Below are 18,728 nucleotides of genomic sequence, written 5' to 3'. Positions count from 1 at the left end.
AGTGCTCTTGTATGTCTTCCATTTTCTGACACAGTTGATTTTTTCACCCCAAGCTGCTTGCCTATTGTAGATTCACTATTCACAGTCTGGTGCAGGTCTACAATTCTTTTCCTGGTGTCCTTTGACAGCTCTTTGGTCTTGGCCATAGTGGAGTTTGGAGTCTGACTGTTTGAGGCTGTGGACAGGTGTCTTTTATACAGATAATGAGTTCAAACAGGTGCCATTAATACAGGTAACGAGTGGAGGACAGAAGAGCTTCTTAAAGAAGAAGTTACAGGTCTGTGAGAGCCAGAGATCTTCCTTGTTTGAAGTGACCAAATACTTATTTTCCACCATAATTTACAAATAAATTCTTTAAAATTCCTACAATGTGAATTCCTGGATTTTTTTTCACATTCTGTCTCTCACAGTTGAAGTGTACCTATGATGAAAAATACAGACCTCAGTCATCATTTTAAGTGGGAGAACTTGCACAATCGGTGGCTGACTAAATACTTTTTTGCCCCACTGTATATATACGTATACGTATACATACATATATATATATATATATATACGTATACATATATTTATGTATATACAGTGTATGTATGTGTATATATATATATATATATATATATATATATATATATGTATATGTGTGTGTATATATATATGTGTGTATATATATATATATGTATATATATATGTGTGTATATATATATATATATATATATGTATATATATATATGTGTATATATATATATATATATATATATATATATATATATATATATATATATATATATATATATATATATATATATATATATATATATATATATATATATATGTGTGTGTGTGTGTACTTGCAGTGTGTATATAAAACGGTGATGGAGGGTTTTGAAGTTGTTTTAGAGGGCTTTGAAGACTACAACGATGACTCCCATTAGCCGCATTTTGCAAGCCTTTTTTAATCATCTTTAGGATCCTAAAAAAATAGACTTGTGTTCTTGTCCCTCGTAATGATTAAAGTTTTGTAACCATTTGAGATATCAAGCAGCTAAAATGCGGCAAACACGGATAAGCGTAGAGAGAGGTTTTTGCATTTTCCAATCATGCCTTGCAATGGATTTAAATGGGTATCATTTGGATTTTTTTATGGTGCTTGGCTGTTTTTATAATAGCCACAAAGTTCAGTGAAAAGGTTGTGTTGCGTGACATGTTGACTTTTGTGCTGGTTGAAATTTTTTTTTTCTGCGCCATGACTAAGGAAGGTTGTTTTGATTTGGTCATATAAGTGCATGCGGTTCATGGCCACTGGTCTGAGTCACTCGCATTGTCCACAAGATGGTGGCAAATAAGCATCTATTAATACACCAGACATGTAAATTTAATATGTAAACACCCTGCTCGACCAATTTACTTTTTGAATGTGTGCCGTCTATTGGGCCAAATTAAAGATACTGTAGTAGTTTGGACACCACTGGTTTACTGTCTTAAAATCAATGTTGTCCCATTCAAGGCTGTAATTACCAAACCTCAAATATTCCACTGTGCAACTTGTTTTTTGTAGAAATATTGCATAAAAGTTAGTCAAAAACAACAAAAAAACGTTATATCAATAGATAGATCTGAAGTTGTTAAAAGATTTCAAGCTTTGAAAGTAAAACAAATCATTTATGTGACTTTTATGAGTGGGTCCCTTTTGGACCTAAGTAAGTGTGTATAGTCAGTCTTACTGTTGCACAAAAGTTGAATTTGCACTTGACATGTTCTACCATACTTTACACTCGCCATGTTTTCGCAGGCAGGGAACAGTTCCACGGTTTGGGCTCCATGTATTGTCGCGGCGCCGCCGCCGTAATCCTGACCTACGACGTGACAAACTGGCAGAGCCTTGCCGAGCTGGAGGAGCGCTTCCTGTCCCTGACGGACACTGCCAACCACGACTGCATCTACGCCGTAGTAGGCAACAAGGCCGACCTCACGGACAATACAGCTCAGCTGTGTCAGGAGGAGGAGCCGACGGACTCCCTGGAGGACCAATCGGAGGCGCTCTCTGCCTGCCCCACGCCTCCTGCCTCGCCCCTGTTCTTCCCGGGCGTCACGCTACAGAAGCAGGTGTGCCGCGAGGACGCCGTGGCCTTCTACGGTAGAATTCTTCGCTACAAGGGCGTGGACGAGAGGAGCAGCCTGCCGGCGGAGAAGATGTGCTTCGAAACCAGCGCCAAGACGGGCTACAACGTGGACGCTGTGTTCGAGACGCTGTTTGACATGTTGCTGCCATCCATGCTTAGGAAGAGGAACGAGAACAAGGAGTCTTCCACCGTGGACTTGCAGGAGGGCAGGGGCAAGCGGGGCCGCCTGTCCTGCTGCTAGGACCCTTCAGGTTTTAACGACTGATGCTACCATTTAAGTATACGCGGTAGAGGAGAAACCCCAACACTGTGAAGCCAGACGACAACCAAAGATGTCTGCTGCCACCAAGAACACTTTAGCACAATCTGGTCATCTTTTTCAAAGCCAGCAATATTCATCGTCATGCAGGTGGCACATTGCACTATTTGATACATTTAATAATACTTTCATTCTTCACATGAAATGTTCTGTTACCTGCGTTGATATTAATATCTTGTATGTACTATATATTATGTTAATGGCACAGACAAACCCTGCTTGAATATGACGTAATAAAGATTTTTATTTTGCAGTTGGCGACCGTCTCCATGAAATGACAGCCCTTGGACTCATTTGATCAAATATAATAAGATAATCATGGATTTATTCGTATTACTGTATGTTTAATACCACATCGACCTGAATACAAGGCAACAAAAAATATGTTGTAATGTTTTCAAAATCAGCAAATCCTCTTAACTGGCTGACGGTTCACCGACTTATCTGGAAATTAAACACTGCTGACATGCTAACAAACTTGGTGACACAATGTTTTTTCAAACAGGTCTTTCTGCAGCTCTCCAGTCAGTGGTGTGTGAATGACTGGAAGAAAAGCTCAGACTTTCTTGAGGAGAAGTCGTTTGGTGCCACCTGCTGGTTAGTTTGCATGTTTAAATCTCTAGACTGAATACAAGAAGACCAATAATTGATCTCTTACTTTTTTCTATAGGAAAAAGAACAGAAAACTCTGTTTTTATATGCCACACTATTTGCATTATTTGGGTGTTCCACAAACATTTAAGCTAAAATCCGACACAACTAGTCCATTGTTTCCCAGTTTTTTTTCGTACGACTGCAAAATAATCCACTATGGGGCCAAAGAACGTTGAGTGTCAGCACTTTGATTTTAAAAAAAAAAGGTGAGAAAGAATTCGTAGCCAAGTATCAAAGGTTGTGTCCTTGTGGCTTTCCTTACCCCATTACCCCTCTTCGCCCATCGCAGTCTTTGCCAACACATTTTCAAGAAAGTGACATTTAACTTGTCATTTATATGTAAATATTGTTTATTGCATAAAAAAAATATAATTACACTATGTAAAATGTTTTGCGTTAATATGTTTGAAATGGATTAATTGCATTTACATTTTTTATTATAGGAAAATGTCAATCTGTGGTTTTTTTCAGATCTTTTGGATCGGTTTACAGTAGCACATTTTATTCTACGAGTTTATTGGTTCTCTGACGGAGCTCCCGAATTAAAATACTTGTATTTTAAAATTATGTTCCCCATTTAATTCAATGGAATTCCAATTATTCTCTTCTGCCCAAGGTAAGAAATATTGAATGGAAAACCGTACTTTAGAATGTACTACAGTAGTTTTATAAAGTAGTATAATAATAATGTACATCATTTACCTTGAAAAGGGGAATTCTGCGGTTTGCACTGCTTCTCCGTCAACCACACCATCAGCAGCTTCTCTGTATTTTCACAAACACCTGCTATTATGGTGTTATTGGCTTATCCTGCTTCATTATGGCACAGATTATCGTCGCAGTAAAAGTCGACTATTCGCCCAGTCATGTTTTTGATGATTTCTTTCTTTAATTCAATGACACCAGCCGCTTCGTCTTTTTGGCACCAACCTTTACATGCTTGGAAAAAGTAGTTTTTGTTGATGTCTAGCTATAGGCTAACACTAGCGTGTAAGACACTGGAAGTTTTGGTTGGATTTTACGTTGTTCTTTGTGACATTTACTCGAGTTGGGGAGGCCGTAACCCCATTTTTTGCTGACAATTTAAAGCATAACTAACCGAGAACGCTCGTATCCTGAAAAACTGGTAAGCTGAGGTACCACTGTTGCTGAATTCAGGTAGAAAAGCTCTGTCTTGATGGGTAGATGACGTTTGGCGCCACCTGCTGGTTGGTTTGTGTAAGAAAAAGAGTAAGACCACGAATTATACGTTTTGTTGTCCTATATGTTGAAGCTTCTCGACTGAATACAAATCAACTCATCTAGGGGAACAAAAAGACCGTCTTATATTCGGTTTGACTGATTTGCGTGTGATTATTTGCCAAAAACGAACCAAACACCCTCCATCCATCCATCCATTTCCTACCGCTTGTCCCTTTTGGGGTCGCTGGAGCCTATCTCAGCTGCACACCCTCTTTTGAAATAAAAACAGCTCAGATCAAACCATTTTGGACTTTGGATTCAAGGTTGTTTACGCCGCGTGTGCACCTGGTAGTTTAATCATTTATGGATTGGTAAAATTTAACTGGGGAAATACAATTCCAATGGAAGGGGGAAGGGTCAGGTTCAATCGGATACTTCCAAACAAGAGAATCAGTGCATGAACATGGAAGATGACGTTGGCTATAACTCATACTAGAAGTGCGTGTAACATGGGGGATACAATAATAATGACGTAGTAATAAGCAAAGATAGTGCGGAGTTAGTGGCTTTAAGACTCACAAGCATGTTTGCTGGAAGAAGTAGTGAACAGTCTGAGGTAATAATAAGTTAAAAAAGTAAGCACCATACCAGACACATCAAATATATAAAACACAACCATAACGTCGCTGGCTTCATTTTGGCATCTCAAGGCACCAAGCAAAGTCTTTGCATGCACAAGTGGCGTCAGATCCATTGCTTTATGACAAAAAAAGCTAGGAGAAGGTTTCCTTTTTCACAAGTTCTTCATGCAGACCTGGCAGCGGCTGATGCGCGACAGGAGCTGACCCGCTTTGAGCGTCTCTGATGCCGGCTGGGTGTGGAAGGACTGGTCTATGGAGGTCAGCCAGAAGCTGTGCTTGTTGGCGAAGTAGTGACACGTGCCTTTGGCCCCGTTGCACTCGATGAACGGCGACGTGCGGAAGTCCTCCAGGCAGGAACCTGGCGACGACAGGGACTGACCGCCGCCCTCGTTTCCTGCCGCCGTGTGCTACGGGAATAAGAGGTCAAGTCGTTTGTGTCGTTTATTTATCGTGTCGTTACCAGTTGTGACAGCGGGGGGCGCTGTTATGGGAGCAGACGCTGCATAGTTCCTCAAATAATGCCTCATTAATAGATAACCCCACACCTCAAATAAACACTTTTTCAATCCTTAAGGAAAAGATACCAAATGTTGCCGTTAGGGGGTTGTGATGACCTCTATGACCGCCATGTGGTGCCGAAGATGTAAACGTAATTATTAATTGTAATGATAGATGGAATAATATATTATATGTGTGTTACATACTTATTATATGTTCAATTACATTATATTACAATTATATGTAATATTATGACAATGCTTGCATATATTTATTTCAGTTATAAAATATATATTATGGATTAATATAATTATATAGTTATACATGTATTTATTTATTTACCAGTATTTTTTTATTTGTGCCTTATTTGTATTTAATAATTCATCCCACTACTTATCTAGTGAGCTATTTTTTCTCTCATTTTTTTTCCATTTATTAACGTATTTGTATTTACACACTTTTTCTTTTTTACTTATTTAGTGAGTTATTTTTATTTATTTATTCATCTAACTACTTATTTAGTAAACAATTTTTATTTTTGTTGATTTAAGTATTTTTATTTACACATTTATTTGTGTATTTACTCATTTAGTGAGTTATTTGTATTTCTTGATGTACTTATTTACTTATCTATCTACTTATTTATTTTTATATGTGTAGTTACTTATTTAGTAATTTTTTTTCTTTGTTTCTGTATTTTTTCTGAAGCAAAAGCTGGGAAACTGACTCAAAACAGTTGGAATAGCTTAATAATATTTATATTGAGAATGTGTTTATTATATATTATTTTAAAAACCTTGAATTAAATATATATAAATAAATATATATATATTTATATATAAATACGTATATGTTGATTAATTATATAATTTATTTTTAAAATGTTGTTATATTTAATTTAATTGGTTTTGTAATTCACTTTTTGAATTTATTTTTATTTTTAATTTAAATGGTTTTGAACATAAAAAGGCCTCACTCTAAAAAACGTCCCACCCCTAATAGCCGCTTGCTACCTTCACCATTGGCCGCTATGTAAGGAAATAGATCATGTGGGTGTACTTAATGAAATGTCCACATTCCTCACCATCAGGAAGGAGTAGCCGATCCAGAGGCTGCGCCATCCCGCGGGGCACTGCGGGATGTTGATGTCCTGGCTGTGGATGGCGATGGCGACCGACGGCGCCTCGCACACTGAGCAGCGGCTGATGTACGGTTTGATGTCGCCCTCCTCCACGGGCATCATGGGAAGCGGGGCGGTGGTGGACAGCCAGTAGGACTTGTCGTTCCTGCTGGCGTAGTAACAGAGGTCTCCCGGGTTGCAGTAGAGGAAAGGCATGGTGCTGAAACGTGGGAGGCATGAGCCGGCCAAGCCTGAAGAGAACAACACCAGGTCATTTATGATGATTTCAAAAAATATCTTTTACATCCTAATAATTTCCTATGCTGACCTAGATCCTGATTATGAGCCTTTTCCTGTCCCTCCAGGTACAAGAGACTGTATCCCCCCCATAATTTAGACATCCCCACTGGGCACATGGGGGTCTGCTCGGACTGACTGTGTTTGACCAGTAAGTAGCCCACGCTGACACTACGACCAGGCATGCCGGGCAATCCTGGGATGCCTGCTTTGCCAGAGTGACCTGCAAACAAGCAAACATCAACTATTACTATGACAAACAGTAAGCGATAATGTTTTATAAACATGACAATGAAATGTGTTTCATTCACTAAACAACAATAATACTCCTTGTAAATAAGCATTTTCCCTGCCCAAACCAGCATCCAACGTTTCCAATCCTTTAATCTAAGGTTGTTAGTACAAATCCTCTTGTAAGCAACAGTCAGTCAAACACACGTACCTTCCATGCCTCGCAGACCAGCGTGGCCCACCTGACCTTGCTCGCCATGGAATCCAGGCGTTCCCGGTCTGCCACCGATTCCGGGCATGCCCTTCTGCCCAGCGGGCCCAAAAAAACCTTAAGGCAGAAAAAAGATACAGTATGTCACAACTGCAGTTTGGGGATTGACTTATGTATTTATTTAGTCTTTTATTTTAATAATTTATTTCGGTACTTATATATTTATCTACTAATTTAGTGAGTGTTTTTTAATGTATTTTTTCATTTAGTTATGTATCAATTTAACTTCTTTCTTTCTTTTGTGTATTTACGTAATGAGTATTTTTTTAATGTATCTATTGAGTTTTTTATTTTATTATTTTCTTTATTTATTTTTACCTTTATTTTTATTCAGTTATGTATCTATTTAGTATTTTATTGTATTAATGTATTTAGGTATGTGTTTATTTATTTATTTACTTGTTTAGTAAGTTGTTTTTATTTCTTTATTAGTGTATTTATTTAATTAGTGATTTTTCTTTCCTTCTTTGTGTATTTACTTATTTAGTAAATTATTCCTTATTTAGTTATGTATCCACGTATTTAGTTTTTACTTGTTTTAATATATTTAGGTATTTATTTATTTATCTGTTTGCTTATTGACTTATTTAGTAAGTTCTTTTTTTGATGTATTTATCTTTTTACTCATTTATTGTGTTATCTTTATTTATTTCCTTTTTTCTTTCTATGTGTATTTACTTATTTAGTGAGTTTTATTTATTTTGTTATCCATCTATCTGTCCACTAAATTAGCAAGTGATTTATTTTTATTTGTTTATTTATTCATTGAAATTAATTTGAACAAAAACAGACCAGCATCCCCAGGGGGTCCTCGTGGTCCTGGTTCCCCTTGGACGCCTCTCGGCCCCTGGATGCCCTGTGGTCCCTGAGGCCCCCTCTCTCCTGGGAGTGTAATAGGCAGTGGAGCTAATCCCTGGTTTCCTGGTAACCCACGGGAACCTGCCAACAGGCCGAGTAGATCATGTAAAAACTGTACTTGACATACTTGGGAACCCAATCAATAAAGTCAAACCTGGAGGTCCAGCATCTCCCTCAGGTCCAGTTGGGCCTCTCTCGCCTTTGACCCCAATCGTACCAGGAATCCCCATTGAGCCTTGTTCTCCTTTGTCACCTGGAAGAAAAATATTCCTCCAGAAATACTGTACATAGTAGTAGATAACCAGAATGTATTCCACTGGGCATATTCCCGTTGTAAATGTACAGTTTACAGTATGCATACCTGTCTTCCCAGATATCCCAGTCTGTCCTCTATATCCGGGTGTACCTTGGTCACCATTGAACCCTTTCCTGCCGGGGACTCCGGGAAACCCGAGTATTCCCACTATACCCTTTTTTCCAGGGGCAGCATCAATACCAGGAAAACCTCTGGGCCCAGGGAGACCTAGGAAACAACATTTGCGGGTTACAGCACAAAACCCGGTTAAACTCTTCATTTGGAATTAGATCTTTGTGGGAGGGTCTTCACTAGAACACTTGAACAGTAATAGTAGTAATAGTTGTCTAACCTTGATAACCTTTAGTCCCGTGAAAGCCCTTATCCCCAGCAGTCCCTGGTCTGTCTGTCTTCCCATCTGGTCCTCCAGGTCCACGGAACCCTGATGGTCCAGGATGACCTTGGTCACCTGAACAGATCCAACATGGGAACAGTCTTAGCATCATCCCAATTCCTTATCACTGTAAACATTCATCAACTTGGAATTCAGTGAGTGTCTTACCAAAGTCTCCTTGAAATCCTTTCAAACCTGTGACACCTGGCAAACCTGCCTGAGTGTTGGTCTTGCCGCCCTCCCCTTTTTCTCCCTTGGTCCCGGGGTGGCCAGCTGGTCCAATGATATCCAAACCTGGCAACAACAGAATCGCTCAATACCTATAGCCGGAACCTGAACATTAACTAAATTTACCAAAATGAAATACCTGGAATTCCAAAGACACCCTTTTGTCCTTTCAATCCATCTAATCCATAAAGACCAACCAGACCAGGGAAGCCTGCATACAATTGCACATAAATTACAACTTTAATAAACCACAAGACCATTATCCACAGAAATAAATATATTGAATTAATCCTTTTACCTTTGGTTCCTGGAAAGCCAGGTAAACCTGAGGACCCTTCTTTTCCAGTAGGTCCAGGAAAACCCTTCTGCCCTTGATTACCTGGAGTACCTTTCTGTCCATCCGAGCCTGAAATTTGTAGAGTAGCAATTGCAATATAAGTTCTGTAAAAGATTAATATATCCTGTCATGTGAACGCCCTACCTGGGTATCCTACATCGCCTGCATCACCTGGATGTCCCCTTTTTCCTTCGATACCATGAAAACCTGGAACTCCCCTGTCTCCAGGCACTCCAATTGATCCTTTCTCACCTATTTGGGTTAAAATCAAAACATTTCAAGCATTAGCAAGCATCTGCATCGCTAATAGGCACTAAAGCGAAACATTAGTTTATCCTACCTGGGTCGCCTACGGAACCAAGTTCTCCTCTTAGTCCAGTTGCTCCTGGGATGTCGATGCGAGGACCCCTGGTACCTTTACATCAGAATATTTAGGAATGTCAAACTATTTGCCAACCAGTATTAAAATTTTGGTTCTGTCTGGTTTGTACCTTTGATTCCCTTCCTGCCCTTATCTCCCGATGCACCGTAAGCACCAGGACTTCCTTTGAGGCCCTAGAAACAAGAACACAAAAGGTAAATGAACTCCATAAATGACAGGACAAGTGATTCCAAAGACTCACCTTATTACCAATCATCCCCACAAAGCCAGAAATTCCTTGCGTTCCGGTACGACCTGGCATTCCCTTTAACCCCGATAACCCCTGTGCACCAGGATCCCCATGAGAACCTTTTTCATGACCGGGATCCCCAGGGAATCCATGGCCTCCCTCAAGGCCTGGAACACCAGGTAAACCCTTGAAGCCTGTGGAAAGCAGTAGTCACATGTGAGAAAGCGAAAAGACACGGGAGGGTTTTAAGTCATTGCAGTCAGCCGAATAACCTCTTGGCCCGGTGAAGCCTTGATTTCCTTGTTTTCCACGATCGCCCTTAATGCCTTTCATGCCGACAATCATCTTTGCAGGGATTTCTGGCTTCTCCCCGGGTCGACCCCTTAAACCACGATCACCTGCAATCCAATGTTGAGAATTAGGAAGAAAGTATTTCTAATACTTACAAATATGAAAAGACGAGTCTTGCACCTTTTTCTCCACTTTGACCGGTAATTCCTTTAGGGCCTATTTGGCCAGGTAGTCCAGTGTCCCCTTTGACCCCACTGAATCCTTTTATACCTGTATTACCCTTTACCCCTGAAAAGCCTGACATGCCAGGAGACCCTTTATATCCTGGAAAACAGGGACCCATTGTCATGACCAAATTGCTTAAACCGTCGACTTTTGGGTTGGAATATATTGCGGAATTGTGGAACCTACCTTTCATTCCTAGAGCTCCGGGTCGTCCATCAAGTCCTGGCTGTCCTAGGTTACCCGGTGAGCCATTCTCTCCAGGAACACCATCATTACCTGGCTCCCCTGGGAACCCTGACACTCCAAATGGACCTGGAGGACCTGGGTTTCCCTCTGTTCCCCTTTCTCCAGTTAAGCCTTGAGTCCAAGAAGGGATTTAGATAAGAATAAGGTAATCTCTAAGAACTATACAATCTTGGATAGGGAGTTACCTGGTTGTCCAATGGCACCCGGCAGCCCTGGTGAACCAGTTTTGCCAAAATCTCCAGGATATCCATAAGTACCTGGTGGTCCAGGACTTCCTTCTACCCCCTGTGGGCCTGCAGGGCCAATGATGCCTTTGGAACCAATCATACCAGGCATGCCCCCCATTCCTGTGGCACCAGAACAATTTAAATAAGACTCCTTAAATACGGTGGACTCTTCAAAGTCGAACACCTCTGAGGTGGTTTAATTAGTTAGAGCATTCCAGTTTTGTGTTCGACCTAAAATTATTCAAAATGGTGTTCACCTGGATAGCCCGGCTCGCCTTGATCTCCGGCATGACCTTTATTTCCTTGCAGCCCATACAATCCTGGGTCACCAGGCGGTCCTGGCGCTGCACCCAAGATTTCACCATGGATTCCTTTGTCACCAGGTGCTCCGTTGCGTCCAGCCAGCCCAGGAACGCCTGGCGCTCCAACTGACCCCTTTCTCCCGGGTAAGCCCAAATCACCACGGGGGCCAGTAAAACCTGTCATTGGAGATGATCCAGTTCAATAAAACAAGATCAAAAGTGTATTGGGCTTTGTAAAGAGATTTGTTTCTATGATGCAGTCTTGCCTGGCGGTCCAGGACGGCCACCTGGGCCGTAGTCTCCTACTTCTCCTTTCTCTCCCTGTAGTCCAAATGCACCTGGAACCCCCTTTTCACCTGGAAAACCTGGTGATTTTTTAAGTAAGGACATAGTAAGTCCAACATGCTTTAAAGCAAGACACTTCGCTGCTTCTTACCTTGGAGACCAGGTAACCCTCTCGGACCAGTAAAACCAGGCAGTCCAGGAGGTCCTGGGAAAGTGTCGCACGGACCTAAGAAAAACAAATTAATGCTCATTTCATGGTTATATGTAGACCTAGTTATGCTAAAATTGAGGTGACTTTGTCTGGTGCCCAGCGTGAATTCTATACTATGAGATTCTTGTATTATTACAATAGCTACTTTCACTTGCTGTACTTGTAAAAAAAAATAGCAGTCATGCACATGGGGGCAAAGCACAACAAAGCTGTTGCTTAGGGAGTTGTAAATATCTTTATACCCGCTACCTGTCACATCCCACTGTCCTCCATCTTCTGTTGGACTACAGCCGCCTTTCAGTTGTAAACAAGAAAGAAGGAGAGAGCATTCGGTACAAGATATTATTCAAAAAGCACAAGCATTATTGCAAACAAGCTTGAGCCAAGCTGGTTTGATTGCTGCAGGCCCTGCAACAACTGGAAGCAAAGAAGGAGAAGTAATTGTACAATGGCAAGATATACTTCATGCGTCCACATTTTTACTTGACAAGCCAATCATACGCTTTTCAGTTCAAATGAAAAGTGTACATATGAGCATTAAGTAGTTAAACTGAAACAGTTAAAGGAAAGCCTTGAAGGAAACACGTTGTAGTGTTCTTCTCAGATGCCTATTTTACCTGGTCTGCCAGGTGTTCCAGCAACTCCAGGGTAACCGTTCAGGCCAGCATCGCCGGGTAAACCAGGCTGCCCTTTGAGACCCTCCAGGTCTGGACCTGGCTCTCCTCTCAGTCCAGGCGCACCAGGTTGACCAGGTTGACCGGCAAAACCTTTGTCTCCGCTCTCTCCTTTGGAATCGTTTCCCTGTTGAAATTAAAGCAATGACAATTAAAGCCAATTTCATTAATAAGACATGACTGAGGACCAGTACTGGACTCACTGGAAGGCCTCGATTACCAGGAAAACCGGGCAGACCATCAAGGCCTGGAGCCCCTGGAGGTCCTGGTTCACCATCCCGGCCGAAAATCCCAGCGTCTCCAGGATATCCTGAGGGCATTACAAAGGAACATTAACGCTGAAGTGGAATGGATTGTGTTTTAATGTAATGGAGGCAACCACTACTTTGTTGTGACCAGCGGAGGCGCTGATATTTGAGTCCCAGCTAATTTTTTCTTTTAAAGAAAGTACAACTTGACGTCAGCTATGGGATGTCAAGCTTCCGGCAGAATTAATCTCCTTAATACATTACTGGGATTGAAACAGGAGTTCAGAACATTCAGAGAAAGATTCTACAACAAGTGCATGTCAATGTGCATCAGCATAGTACAATACGCCCGTATGAGTGTGCACAAATATCCCACCCTTCCGAGTTGCCACCGCTGTGTCTCCTTTTCTGCCTTTTGGACCTGGCTCACCAGGGACTCCTGGAGTTCCCTGCAGGAAAACATCATCAGTGAACAAAGAAATTAAACGTTTCAAACTTTAAGTGATCTTGTTAGATTTTTCTTACTGAGAATCCGTCCAATCCGGGCGGACCCGGGTCTCCGACATCACCCTCTCGACCAAACTCGCCGGTCATTCCGGCGTCTCCAGTGTCACCGACGAGGCCTGGGGGTCCGGTTGGGGAGTTGTTGACGATGCATTCGCATAGTCCGTGATCACCTAAACACGCACACATTTGCAAATCAACCAAACGCTTCAGCGACAAAACAGTAGTTGATTAAATAAACATCACCAGTACTAATTAGCAAAAACTATAACAGCAGCACCTTTCACTCCTTTGAAGCCCGCATTCCCAGGCCTTCCTCTAGCTCCAGAAGACCCCTTGAAGAACTCTGGCCCTTGAGACATTAAGGAACACCATCAGGAAATCAAATTTCTTATGAAGTATCGCCACACATTGACAGTGGCTCCTATACTCACATGATCCTTTGGGACCTGGAGGCCCCCTGGAACCTGGTCGACCAGGGAGGCCCTTAGATCCTCCAGTGACAGCGGAACGTCCGGGTTCACCATGTTGGCCCTTCTCACCTGGCTCACCCTTCTTTCCAAATGGTCCGGCGAAATCAAACACTGACGAACAAGGCAAAAATTACACAATTATTTAAACTTTTGATCCTCTTTGGGAGTGTCCTGATACAACTTTTTCACTTCCGATACATTAGTAAAGCCTTGAGTCCTGGCCATTACTAATATTGATCAGCTACGATATCAGCACGGATCAAAGGAACTTAAATTATTTTGTAGTTTGGAATGTTAATGTCAGGGTTGTCACTGACAGTTTGGTCATGTTTTAGTTTTTCCTCTGTGTCTGTCTTTATTTCCTGTTAGCGCTCTTATTTTGTCTTTATTTCCTGCTTGTATCCCTGAGTGTTTTTTCCCCTCAGCTGTGGCTGATTGGCACCGGGCCACACCTTGTGTCAATCAGCCAGCTGCTATTTAGATCTGCTTTGTCCTCCACTCAGGGCTGGATTATTGTCGCTTCTACCTGTTGATTGTCAATGTCATTAATACTTGTCGTTGTAGCTGTGTCTTCTTCTGTTCGCTCTGCTCATGTCATAGTTCCTTCGTGTCACAGTAAGTGTTTTTGTTTCTTGTCCACAGTTAGCCTTTGTGCTAGTTTTTGGTCATAGCCAACTTTGTTCTCCGCCTTGTGCGCCTTTGTACCCTTTTGTTTGTTCTTGTTTTAGTGTTAAATTAAATCATGTTTTCCTGCTCAATGCCTGCCGCCATCTCTGCATCTTGGGGTTCGTCACCTACATACTCTGACAGTTAGAAGAGGTTCGATCAAGTGAAATGACTCAAACATTGTTAGGTATAGAAAAACACTAACATATTTATTATTAGTCTTGAATGGATTTAAGCAGTTTTTTTAAGTTAGAGTGGAGTGGTAAATTTTATATATTTTTTGCGCAACCAAGTGGTCACAATAATTCAACAAGTAAAGCAATAGGTTGACTGATGCGGACACGTTTGTTGCCAGATAATTTCCAACACGCCATAAGTAATATACAATTATGAATATTTAATACTTGTTTATATTGACAAATCATGTTTTAGACTAAAATACTATTCCATCCATCCATCCATCCATTTTCTACCGCTTATTCCCTTTGGGGTCGCGGGGGGCGCTGGAGCCTGTCTCAGCTACAATCGGGCGGAAGGCGGGGTACACCCTGGACAAGTCGCCACCTCATCGCAGGGCCAACACAGATAGACAGACAACATTCCAATAAGGACTTATTACTAATGTCTAGCTTGTGTGCTATTGTATGCTTGTCTGTTGTGTAGCTGCTTGCTCATAGTTGCCTGTAAGCCTACCATGTTTACCTTTTGTTAATGACTTCACTAAAATACGAAAAAAACTTAGACATGTGTAGTTATTGGAGGACATTTAGATGTTAACTGCCTGTCCAGCTTTGCACAAGTCAGTAACTGTAAACTTCAGCTTTACACAGTGTTGGGACTAACGCGTTACATTGTAACGCGTTACTGTAACGCGTTACTGTAACGCCGTTAGTTTCGGGGGTAACTAATAATCTAACGCGCTATTTTTTATATTCAGTAACTCAGTTACCGTTACTACATGATGCGTTACTGCGTTATTTTACGTTATTTTTTATGTAGTATCGGCTAGAAACAGAAGATCTGAGTGTGTTTTATTGGAGCGCTGCAGTGTCGTCCTTCTGAATCTTCTTGTGTCACAAGCCGGAGAAGAGAGACGCGCGCTCTGAGTGTGTCTGGGTGTGGGTGTGGGGAGGGAGGGCAGGGGAGGGGGCGTGTCTGATCATGGCGGAGCTGCGTTGAGTTTGTCGAATATGTAGATATTCTCACTACTTTTCTTTTGTCAAGCACAAAGAAAAGAACATTTTAGTTAAATGTAAGTTGTGTTTTGGATGAAAAATCCCACCTACTGCCCAAAACAGCAATTCAAATCTGCTGAAACACCTACAAAAGCAACATGCCTCGACGAAGCTAGTAAAGAGAGACACAGACTCCGATACCACCACCACTTAAGGATTAACTCTGCCTCTGCTCATCATTCATCACTGAAGGTACACACACTCTGTCAATTCTCTTATATACTCTTTCATTCTAGACTTCTAGAGTGTTTATCACATCACTCTAAATGTATAGACTATAAAGTTCACAAACTTAAAGAGGGATGCTAGTGGGCCAGGCCAATCTTTCCTTTTCTGTAAACTAAAACTGGGGAAATGTGTAGAGTGTTCTGGGCTTCAGACATGATTTTGTTTCAGAATTCCTTGAGAAAAAAACGCCTGGTTAGGCTTTGTGTATGTAGTGGGTGCCTTCCTTGGTTTACAGCTATGTTGTTATTATGCTGTTTGTTATTTATGTATGTTATGTTGCAGCTATTTAAAATAGTTTTGTCAATTTGTTCTGGCCTGAAACAAATTGGCCCTTTGAAACATATCTTTGTCTTTGTGTGTTGTATGTAGACCACATTGCTTAGCAGAGTTCAGTGATGCAAATGCATGTCAAGTTGATCAACATATTGTATTATTCTCCAGTGCAATAACAGTACTGAAATGAAGGCTAAAAGGGCATTAATGGGAGCCTTAAAAAAAAAGAAGAAAAAAATAAGTAACTAAATAGTTACTTTTCACAGTAACACATTACTTTTTGGTGTAAGTAACTGAGTTAGTAACTGAGTTACTTTTGAAATGAAGTAACTAGTAACTGTAACTAGTTACTGGTTTTCAGTAACTAACCCAACACTGGCTTTACAGATGCCAGGTCTACTGTGACACATGGTGGTATTAGTTATATTACAAGCAATGAACGCATTGCTTTCTGTGGGGGAAATTAAGCATTTATTTAAGGGCTGGCACTTATTTGCACTCTATTAATTGGGGCATCTATTGGAGCGGAGCCCACCATTTAAAGAAACTAGTGTGACTGCAAGTGCATAAAGTGTGCTAAGAAGTGTCTCCTTTTACAGACCTTGTTGCTGTGTGTGAGAAGCGAGACGCCCTGGTGGTCCGGGAATGCCTTGGTCTCCTATGGGGCCCCTTTCACCTTGTACACCCTGCTCACCAGTGGGACCGGGGGCACCAGCTTATCAGGTAAAAAACATCTTTATTAGCGTCTTTCAAGCCTTTTCTTCACCTGTATCAGACTTGCCCAATTGGATGTTTCTAAGCTCATCAGTTGACATACCTGCTGAAAACCAGGACCAGGATCCAACTGTAACCAGGTCACCCGCCTCACCCATCACACCCTAAAATACAGAATTCATCGAAGTAGTGACGTTTGCTTAAAATAATGTTGATTATGTGCAATGCATTGTTAGTTATTGCAAAAATACTGCATAGCAGGGGTGCCCAAACATTTTCCACTGAGGGCCACAGACTGACAAATCAAAGATGCGGGGGCCATGTTGGGAGTTTTCACCTTCAAAACCAGTGCAAAATATAGCTGTTTTTCGAAGAACTAGAAATTGCAATTTCGGTTGAAATGTTGTGTGAATGATGAAAAGCCAAAGCCGAACTTAAATGCTAACAGTTAGCACGCTGGAAAGATAGCGTCAAGTAACAAAACATATGAGCTAAACAAGCTAGCATGCTAACAGTGCTAGGCAAACATGCTAACAATAGCATTCGAACAGTTAGCTTTAGTGAAATACGAAAATATATGACACTGAGGTGTATGCGTGGCGTAGTTGGGAGAGTGGCCCTGCCAGCAACTTGAGAGTTCCTGGTTCAATCCCCACCTTCTATCAACCTCGTCACGTCCGTTGTGTCCTTGAGCAAGACACTTCACCCTTGCTCCTGATGGGTCGTGGTTAGCGCCTTGCATGGCAGCTCCCGCCATCAGTGTGTGAATGGGTGAATGTGGAAATAGTGTCAAAGCGCTTTGAGTGCCTTGAAGGTGGAAAAGCGCTATAAAAGTATAACCCATTTACCATTTACCATTAACTGCTAAATTAACTAAAAAAGCTAGCATCCTAATGTTAACATGCTAAATTGCTGTGAAGTGAGAAGTACATTTCTATATCGCTTTTCTCTAGTGACTCAAAGCACTTTTACATAGTGAAACCCAATATCTAAGTTACATTTAAACCAGTGTGGGTGGCACTGGGAGCAGGTGGGTAAAGTGTCTTGCCCAAGGACACAACGGCAGTGACTAGGATGGCGGAAGCGGGGATCGAACCTGGAACCCTCAAGTTGCTGGCACGGCCACTCTACCAACTGAGCTATACCACCCCAACGTAACCAGGTCACCCGCCTCACCCATCACACAACTAACATGCGTTAAAAATACCAAAATATATTAATCTGAGGTGTGTACCTGATTTTTTTTTAAAGTATTAGCTTGTTAACTTGCATCAAAGTACCAAAATATGACTGAAGTGTATCTGTACAAAATTAGCTAAAAAAAAAGCTAGCATACTAACCTTAGCATGCGTTAAGCTATCATTCATGATGTAACAAAATATTTGACGCTGAGGATTATAGCTGCAAAATTAACACAAAAGCGAGCATTCTAGTTTTAAAATGCAAACAATTGTGCCACAGGCCATTAGAAATTGTGTTAAGTGCCGCAAAAAGCCCTCGGGCCACGCTGTGGACACCCCTGCTGTAGAATGCACAACTTGACTGGAGTAGTTTTACTTGATTTTAGTTTTATTTTAGCCTATATCTCACCTTTGGACCAGGTCTGCCTAATGGTCCTTGTTCGCCATTGTCTCCCTGAAGGACAGCAGCATTAATACCACCTTATAAAAATGCATCACACAGAATTGTGACAAGCCTACCCTTGGTCCAGACCTCCCAGGTGCCCCAGGTAGACCCTGTAGAAGAAACATCCAAAACATAAACAAAATGCTTGGAGGTTTAAGTTTGAGCGGAATATGTAGAAACCTACTCGTGATCCAGGGAATCCCATAATGCCACTCTCCCCCTTGTTGTCAGCCTGCAATGAAGC

At 41.4% G+C, this 18,728-nt stretch overlaps 2 protein-coding genes across 5 annotated transcripts in view; one reads left to right on the top strand and one right to left on the bottom strand.

Moving 5' to 3' along the window:
* The window catches only part of rab20 (RAB20, member RAS oncogene family), an 11,252-nt gene extending 8,560 nt beyond the window's left edge, over positions 1 to 2,692 (top strand). The window contains exon 2 of the mRNA XM_061971130.2: positions 1,790 to 2,692. Within this exon, the coding sequence (XP_061827114.1) occupies positions 1,790 to 2,361 (572 nt within the window). The 3' untranslated portion in view covers positions 2,362 to 2,692. The remainder of the gene's footprint in view (positions 1 to 1,789) is intronic.
* A 1,923-nt stretch (positions 2,693 to 4,615) lies between these two features.
* col4a2 (collagen, type IV, alpha 2) overlaps positions 4,616 to 18,728 on the bottom strand; it is a 108,479-nt gene continuing 94,366 nt past the window's right edge. For 3 of the 4 annotated variants that reach the window (XM_061971124.1, XM_061971128.2, XM_061971126.1), the window contains 34 exons: positions 18,669 to 18,716; positions 18,559 to 18,594; positions 18,449 to 18,493; positions 16,962 to 17,022; positions 16,746 to 16,859; positions 13,704 to 13,853; positions 13,550 to 13,621; positions 13,291 to 13,442; positions 13,142 to 13,214; positions 12,721 to 12,827; positions 12,461 to 12,644; positions 12,093 to 12,137; positions 11,784 to 11,858; positions 11,614 to 11,712; positions 11,303 to 11,524; positions 11,004 to 11,165; positions 10,759 to 10,929; positions 10,528 to 10,671; positions 10,329 to 10,454; positions 10,069 to 10,250; positions 9,937 to 10,000; positions 9,786 to 9,860; positions 9,590 to 9,697; positions 9,407 to 9,514; positions 9,248 to 9,319; positions 9,049 to 9,174; positions 8,839 to 8,955; positions 8,553 to 8,714; positions 8,346 to 8,444; positions 8,126 to 8,272; positions 7,274 to 7,390; positions 6,863 to 7,054; positions 6,499 to 6,785; positions 4,616 to 5,323 (listed from right to left, as the gene is read on the bottom strand). In XM_061971124.1, coding sequence (XP_061827108.1) covers positions 5,069 to 5,323; positions 6,499 to 6,785; positions 6,863 to 7,054; positions 7,274 to 7,390; positions 8,126 to 8,272; positions 8,346 to 8,444; positions 8,553 to 8,714; positions 8,839 to 8,955; positions 9,049 to 9,174; positions 9,248 to 9,319; positions 9,407 to 9,514; positions 9,590 to 9,697; positions 9,786 to 9,860; positions 9,937 to 10,000; positions 10,069 to 10,250; positions 10,329 to 10,454; positions 10,528 to 10,671; positions 10,759 to 10,929; positions 11,004 to 11,165; positions 11,303 to 11,524; positions 11,614 to 11,712; positions 11,784 to 11,858; positions 12,093 to 12,137; positions 12,461 to 12,644; positions 12,721 to 12,827; positions 13,142 to 13,214; positions 13,291 to 13,442; positions 13,550 to 13,621; positions 13,704 to 13,853; positions 16,746 to 16,859; positions 16,962 to 17,022; positions 18,449 to 18,493; positions 18,559 to 18,594; positions 18,669 to 18,716 — 4,197 coding nt within the window. In that variant the 3' untranslated portion in view covers positions 4,616 to 5,068. The remainder of the gene's footprint in view (positions 5,324 to 6,498; positions 6,786 to 6,862; positions 7,055 to 7,273; positions 7,391 to 8,125; positions 8,273 to 8,345; positions 8,445 to 8,552; positions 8,715 to 8,838; positions 8,956 to 9,048; positions 9,175 to 9,247; positions 9,320 to 9,406; positions 9,515 to 9,589; positions 9,698 to 9,785; positions 9,861 to 9,936; positions 10,001 to 10,068; positions 10,251 to 10,328; positions 10,455 to 10,527; positions 10,672 to 10,758; positions 10,930 to 11,003; positions 11,166 to 11,302; positions 11,525 to 11,613; positions 11,713 to 11,783; positions 11,859 to 12,092; positions 12,138 to 12,460; positions 12,645 to 12,720; positions 12,828 to 13,141; positions 13,215 to 13,290; positions 13,443 to 13,549; positions 13,622 to 13,703; positions 13,854 to 16,745; positions 16,860 to 16,961; positions 17,023 to 18,448; positions 18,494 to 18,558; positions 18,595 to 18,668; positions 18,717 to 18,728) is intronic. The other variant, XM_061971125.1, reaches the window with a different exon arrangement.

This window comes from Nerophis lumbriciformis, linkage group LG13 (genome assembly GCF_033978685.3).
Source record: "Nerophis lumbriciformis linkage group LG13, RoL_Nlum_v2.1, whole genome shotgun sequence".
NCBI classification, from domain to species: domain Eukaryota; kingdom Metazoa; phylum Chordata; class Actinopteri; order Syngnathiformes; family Syngnathidae; genus Nerophis; species Nerophis lumbriciformis.
This window is presented reverse-complemented; position numbering and strand designations above follow the sequence as displayed.